The 6896-nt window shown below is 42.3% G+C and overlaps 1 protein-coding gene across 1 annotated transcript; it reads right to left on the bottom strand.

Moving 5' to 3' along the window:
• Nucleotides 1–541: 541 nt before the first annotated feature.
• On the bottom strand, nucleotides 542–4309 carry LOC137806864 (uncharacterized). The gene is made up of 5 exons (XM_068607206.1): nucleotides 4120–4309; nucleotides 3291–3421; nucleotides 1421–1585; nucleotides 1121–1293; nucleotides 542–1028 (listed from the first exon to the last, which is right to left on the bottom strand). The coding sequence occupies exons 1-5, from the start codon at nucleotides 4307–4309 to the stop codon at nucleotides 542–544; spliced, it is 1146 nt and encodes a 381-aa protein (XP_068463307.1).
• Nucleotides 4310–6896: the final 2587 nt, after the last annotated feature.

Raw genomic sequence — 6896 nt, 5'->3', positions numbered from 1 at the left:
TTAGCTCCTCTGATGAGGTCCATGTGATCCTTGGTGGGGTTATGAATTGTTTGCTGAGATGATTGTTCACCATGTGCTTTGTCTTTTGCTTCCTTGGTTATCTTCGTAGCGACTTGAGTAGTATGGTAAGCCCACAAAATTCGAGGAACCTCCTCTGATCAGGTCCCCTTGGCTTTCTCTAACCTTCTCTTCAAACCTCTGAGCAAGATGTTGTTGGCAGAGTTGACGTGACCATTTGTCTGAGGGTGCTACACAGATGCAAATACATGTTTGATGCCGAGCTCCATGCATAGCTTGCATAATTGTTGACTTGCAAACTGGGTACCATTATCAGACACCAAGTGTCTAGGATCCCGAAACGGCAAACAATGTTTTTCCACACGAAGTTCTCAACCTTGTGGGCAGTTATCTGTGCAACTAGTTCAACCTCTATCCATTTTATGAAGTACTCAATGGCTACCACGAGGTACTTCATCTGACGAATTGCCAAAGGAAAATGACCTAAGATGTTTATTCCCCTGGTATGGAAAGGCCAGGGACTTTATATTGATCGCAACTTCTCAAGTGATGCATGATGCCAATCATCATGCTTCTGACACTGTTCGCATTGCTGTGCATGTTTCATACAATCCTCCTTCATAGTTGACCAATAATACCCAACTAGAATGGCCTTTAGCGAGAAAGTTCTACCTTCCACATGATTCCCACAAATGCCTTCATGGAGCTTTGCCATGATACAGGTACATTGATCCCCACTTACGCAAGTGAGAATGGCATGGGTATAGCCATGACGAAACAAATTCCCATCTACAAGGGTGTACTTCCCCGCATTCCTTTTAACCGCCTTCGCCTCTAAAGGTTCTACCGGGAGCAAGCCATCAGCTAGGTAGCGTTGATACGGTGTCATCCAAGTCTCGACCACGTCGACTTGCAAGACCTCCAATGACCCGTCTCCTAATAAGCCATAGGTGCTTATTCTTGGCACTTTCAATGTCTCTTGTGTCAAGACCGGTGCCTCCTCCTTTGTTCTGAGCTCACTACCAAAGCCTTTACATGGCTGACCTTTGTCAACCCCTCCGCAGTGGTTCTAGGCGACCTTAAGGTCTCCTGAATGACAGACCTTTGTCGACCTCCCTTCCCCGAGCTCACCAGTTTAGATAACAAGTCTGCTCGGGAATTCTGTTCTCTAGGAACGTGCACCAGCTCGAACGTGAAGAAAGATGCTTTCAGAAACACAACATACATAAGGTACGAGGTCAACCGTGGGTCTTTAGCTTGGTACTCACATGTGACCTGCTCAGTAACCAACAATGAGTCACTCTTTACCAATAAGTTTCGAGCACCCAACTCTTTAGCCAACAACATCCCAACTATCAAAGCTTCATATTCAGCCTAATTGTTGTTGGCTTTGAAGGAAAACCTCAAGGCCTGCTTGATCAACAATCCACTTGGTCCTTCCAGGATGACCCCAACACCACTCTCTTGTTGGTTTGAAGTCACTACCATCTGGCTGGGTAGCCTCAGATGATTGTTCCGCCACAAAATCAACATATACTTCACCCTTGATGGGCCCACGGGGTTCATACTGCACATCAAACTCAAACAACTTGATTGCCCAACAAACCATATGTCCTGCTATATCGGACTTCTAAAGAACCTTGTGGATGGGCAAATCAGTCATCACTATCATAGTGAAACTTTGGAAATAATGACGAAGCCACCGAACTGCGAATACCACCACCAAGGCGGCCTTTTCAATAGCCCGATATAGTGTCTTTGACCCTTGCAGCACCTTGCTCACAAAGTGTTGATTTTTCTCGGTAAGTGTACCGAATCAACTGTAATATAGTACTCTTTAAAGTACGAATGTCAAACCCACAGGAAACAATTCTAATTAAGATGTTCTGTTATAAAACTCATTAAGTATAGAAAATAATTTTTAGAACATGTTCATAACCAAATTAAAGATTTCACAAGTAACTTAGAGATTTAGAGTTTGCTTCAACCAAAACCAAAACTAAGTTATCAAATATAGAGAAAGATAATTGGGATTGAATTGCGTCTTTCTCAATCATCTGTATTTTTTAATAATACAATATATAATACTCAAAACTACTTATTCTTGGTGCTTAATTTAAAGTCATTCACCTTGATTCCTCACAGATGAAATTCATAAGATAATTTCTCAAACACTGATTCCTCAGATATTTAACAAATTATCCCGCTTTAGGAACAAAATTATGATAATCAATAACCTGGAATCTATTCCTAGCATTACAAGTTATCAAGTATTTTCGTTTATTTCAGATCCTTAAAAGTACTTTCCAGTTAAATTTAAGGATCAAAATCAAGACTCCATTGATCAGATAGAATCAAGCAATAAGCATGAAACGAAAGTACCAAGAACAAGTAGAAAAGAGAATATTATATATATATATATATATATATATATATATCACCAAGAATACATTTGATAAAAGTATATTACATTCAATCCCAAGTTAGAAAGCACTTAGCCACTCATGACAGCTCCTCCAATCTTCATTCTTATATATATATATATATATATATATATATATATATATCACCAAGAATACATTTGATAAAAGTAGATTACATTCAATCCCAAGTTAGAAAGCACTTAGCCACTCATGACAGCTCCTCCAATCTTCATTCTTGATCTGGATTGCATAAGAAGGGATGATTTGAGCAAGTTCTTCTCTTAGAATAAAGTCTCCTTTTCTTGTCTCACTAATCTCTCTCTATAAAAATCCAATATTTTTCCACCGCTTCTGTTTTCACTTTGTTCCAAAATTCATATATTGAACTTTAGCTCAAACGAGCCAATTTAGCTTAAGCTAGATCTTTCAGTGCATTTTTAGCTTGAACTAGCAATTCTAGCCTGCGCTACATTAGTACTGCACCTTTAATCAACTCTGGACAGTTTTATCTTGAGCTAAATCGTCTAGCTTGAGCTAATTCTTCTTGTGATCCAATTAAGTTTTTGCTTTCTTTCTTTCAACTGCAATTTACACAAAAATTGAGATTAAATTTCTTCATTTGTTTCTTGGTTCAAAATATATAATCAGGTTCAATAATTCTCAGATTAGGGTAATTTTCTTACATTAAGAAACAATTAAGTTCCAAAGTGTTCAATTTTCTCAATCATAAAAACTACACATTGACACTTATCACAAAGTAGATAGGCTTCTGAACTCGGTCTTGTTCTTGCACAATGACTGAGCTGATTGTCCGATCTGTGACTACAAAGTAAAGACAAAGGGGAGTACCCGACAATGGCTTACAAAGGACAGGTAGGCTGCCAGATACTCCTTTAACCTGATGAAGGCATCTTCACACTCGCGGGTCCACACAAAACGATTATTTTTATTCAAACATTGGAAATAAGGATACCTTATATCTGCACCAACAGACAAAAATCTAGACAAAGCAGCCATACGTCCAGTCAACTGCTGAACCTCCTTTACATTGGCAAAACTCCTCATTCCTATGATTTTTGTACACTTACCTGGGTTCGCTTCTATCCCCCGTTTCGTGAGCAACAATCTGAAGAACTTCCTGCTTCCACCTCAAACACACATTTTTTTTGGGTTTAGCTTCAAGTTATATTGGGCTATCGTGTTGAACAACTCTTCCAGATCAGCAACGTGCTGGTCCTTTTCTTTTGAGGTGACGACCATGTCATCCACATATGCTTGTACATTTCACCTAATCATTGAGGCGAAGATTTTATCCATCAACCTTTGATAGGTCGCACCAGCATTCTTGAGGCCAAAGGGTATGACCTTATAATAATAGTTGGAGAGCTCGGTCATGAAGGCGGTCTTACTCTCATCTCGGGTATGCATAAAGATCTAATTATACCTTGAGAACGCGTCTAAGAAGCTTAGCAATCAACAACCTGAGGCACTGTCCACCAAGGAGTCTATGTTGGGCGGTGGATAAGAGTCCTTGGGACAGGCCTTATTCAAATCGGTAAAGTTAATGCACATTCTCCACTTTCCATTAGCTTCTACGTTTGCCCACCATCATCTCGGGGGTGCATACGAATCTGATTATACCCCGAGAACGCGTCTAAGAAGCTTAGTAGTCGACAACCTGAGGCACTGTCCACCAAGGAGTCTATGTTGGGCAGTGGATAAGAGTCTTTGGGACAGGCCTTATTCAAATCGGTAAAGTCAACGCACATTCTCCACTTCCCATTGGCCTTTTGTACCAACACTACATTTGCCAACCACTCAGGGTATTGAATCTCCCTTATGTGACCAGCTTTCCAAAGCTTTTGCATTTTTTCCCGGATGACTGGGCGCCTTTCCACATTAAACTTCCTCCTTCTCTGTACTACCGGTCTGACCTTCTTGTCCATAGTAAGCCTATGGCACAAGAAGTCTAGATCTATTCTAGACATGTCTGCCGATGACCAAGCAAAAGTGTTCATGTGCTTCGATATCACTTCGACTATCTTGACTTGCAACTCCAGCCATATCGACGTGCCAAGCTTGAATTTCTTTCTCCTGGACCTCACTAGCAAGTCCGGGTCGCCTCTTATTAGCGACTTCAGTCTGCATGATCTTCTCTGGCCCTCGCGCCTGAATAGTGATGGAGCACACTCCCCTCCTTCTTTTCAGGTTGTTCTCATAACACTTCCAGGCTACCTTCTGATCAGACTTGATGAGAATCAATCTTCCCTCAAGGGAGGTCAACTTCAGCTTCATGTGCCTCATTGAGGCCATCACGCCTAACCTGTTCAAAGAGGGCCTCCCCAAAAAGCAAATTATATGCCGAAACAGCATTAACTACTATATACCTGATGTTGATTGTATGAGCTGAGGTGCCATTTGAAAGAGTTGTCCTCAGCTCAACATGTCCACACACTTCCACCTGATCTTCTGCAAAGCCATATAAGCAACCGTCATACGGTCTTAACTGGTCAGGCAATAACCACAAATTGTTGAATGTCACCCAAAACATCACGTCAGTCGAGCTCCCCTGGTCAATGAGAATTCGGTGTACTTTTCTTCCAACAGTGACGACAGATATCACCACTGGATCATTTTCATGTGGGACCACGTCCTCCAAATCAGAGCTTGTAAAGCAGAGGGAAATTTCAATTTTTCCACTACCCTTGGAATACTCAGTAGTTCCTTGTAAGTCATTCAGAACTTTGGCCCAAATGCCAAATCTTCCCGTGCTTTTTCCTTGGATGCGTTCTTCCTAGCAGGATATGGTGCTCGCCTTGCGTCTGTCTTATTCTCAATTGCGACTTCGAGGACCCTCAAAGGTCAGGCTCGACTACCTTCTTTGGGCTTAGTCTGCCTTGGATATGTGTCGTTGTGCTTCACAGATACTGCTTCTTCTGCACTGATATGAGCGACAACTCGACGTCGTATTTCAATGAAATCATTGTCAGATTCCTGATCAGTGAGTCACTAAATGGTCGCGCCATGACTCCCTGCCCAAAAGCGTTGACCATCAGGGGCTCGTCATGGGTCTGAAGCTTCACTGTGAACGCCTCGTACCTGTTCAAATAATTTTTTAGAGACTCAGCCTGCCTCTGCTTCACGTTGAAGAGATCAAATGAGACCAATGGTTGGTCCTGGTTGACAATGAATTATTCCCTGAACAACTCAGAAAACTGATAAAAAGAGGTGATGTGGCCGTCAGGAAGGCCACTAAACCATTGCAGGGTTGTACCCGTGAACGTACCCATAAAATTTTTGCAACGGACGGTGTCTATTTCTCCCGAAATAATCATATGGGTGTTGAACGTCGTAAGATGGCTTTTGGGGTCCTCCACACTTGTGAAAACAATCTTAGGTGTTATGTAGTTCGCTGGTACGGGAGCATCAATGATCGCTTGCGAGAATGGCTTGGGATGGGCTCTTGGCTGTGCATTCGGTCCTTGCTCTGTTGTAGAGTGTTGATTGAGTTATTGTAAATTCTTGCGCAATTCCTCGTTGGCCTTGCACAAATCCTCATCGTTTGCTTGCGAAACATCGATCTCCGCTATCAACTGATCTTGTCTGAGCAGCTGCTCAGCTTGGGCTTTCGCCATAAGCCTTTCCTGTTTAGCCTTAGCTTCTGCCTTTGCTTCTACCACTGCTTCTACCATTAGCTTTTCCTTCTCGGCTCTGGCATCTCGATGGATCCACTCTTGCTCTTGCCTATACTGCTCATTGGCCTCTTGAAGAGCTTTCATGGTGTCCATAAGCTTTTGTAGGGTGGCGACGTCATTCCCTTCGGATCCCAGTGGACCTTGTCTCGTGTTCCTCATTACGTCGAAAAACTCAAACACAACTGTGGATGGGATCAAGTTTTATCGGACCCCACGATGGGCGCCAAATGTTCTTGCCAGTTGACTATCTCGTTGGTTGACTCTCGTGACAAGCTCTAGCTCCGTCTATCTCTGCTGGAATCTGCTCTTCCTTTTGTAGCGCTGGAACGTGGCTCCGTTGAAACAGAGGGGACCCTACCTGTTGATTGCACTCTGACGGTCAACTCAGTAAGGGCTTACTAGAATTTAAGAAGTATTCAGTTTCAGTATCAGAAACAATGTACCTTAACCTAGGGTCTCAAGCCCCTTTTATAGCTTACCTCTTGTAATAGTTTTCTCTCACGAGAATCTAATCTCAACTGAAAGCATACTTAGGTGAAACATATTCTGTTTAAGGGCGCCTTCTCTAAAGGTGCTACAACAGAACAAAGTCTTATCTCCAAGGAGTGAATAAAATAATAACAAAACAACCATCTACCAACAGGGAACCAACTCATGTGCCAACATCAAGGGAACATTCTGCTTACATGGGCACCCTACTCGTGGTGCAACATTATCTTTCGCTATACATGCAACTTAACCACTACGTGCCCTAGAACAC

Source organism: Phaseolus vulgaris, chromosome 11 (genome assembly GCF_000499845.2).
Source record: "Phaseolus vulgaris cultivar G19833 chromosome 11, P. vulgaris v2.0, whole genome shotgun sequence".
In the NCBI taxonomy this organism is placed as follows: Eukaryota; Viridiplantae; Streptophyta; class Magnoliopsida; order Fabales; family Fabaceae; genus Phaseolus; species Phaseolus vulgaris.
This window is presented reverse-complemented; position numbering and strand designations above follow the sequence as displayed.

Bases quoted from the DNA above. Each gene is read 5' to 3' on its own strand.
- LOC137806864 (XM_068607206.1), bottom strand. From the start codon at position 4,309: ATGCAAAAGCTTTGGAAAGCTGGTCACATAAGGGAGATTCAATACCCT. The intron at 3,422-4,119 runs GTTGTCGACTAC...CTGTTGGTGCAG, and splicing joins CTTGGTGGACAGTGCCTCAG to ATATAAGGTATCCTTATTTC. The intron at 1,294-1,420 runs GTTTTCCTTCAA...GTTACTGAGCAG, and splicing joins TTGATCAAGCAGGCCTTGAG to GTCACATGTGAGTACCAAGC.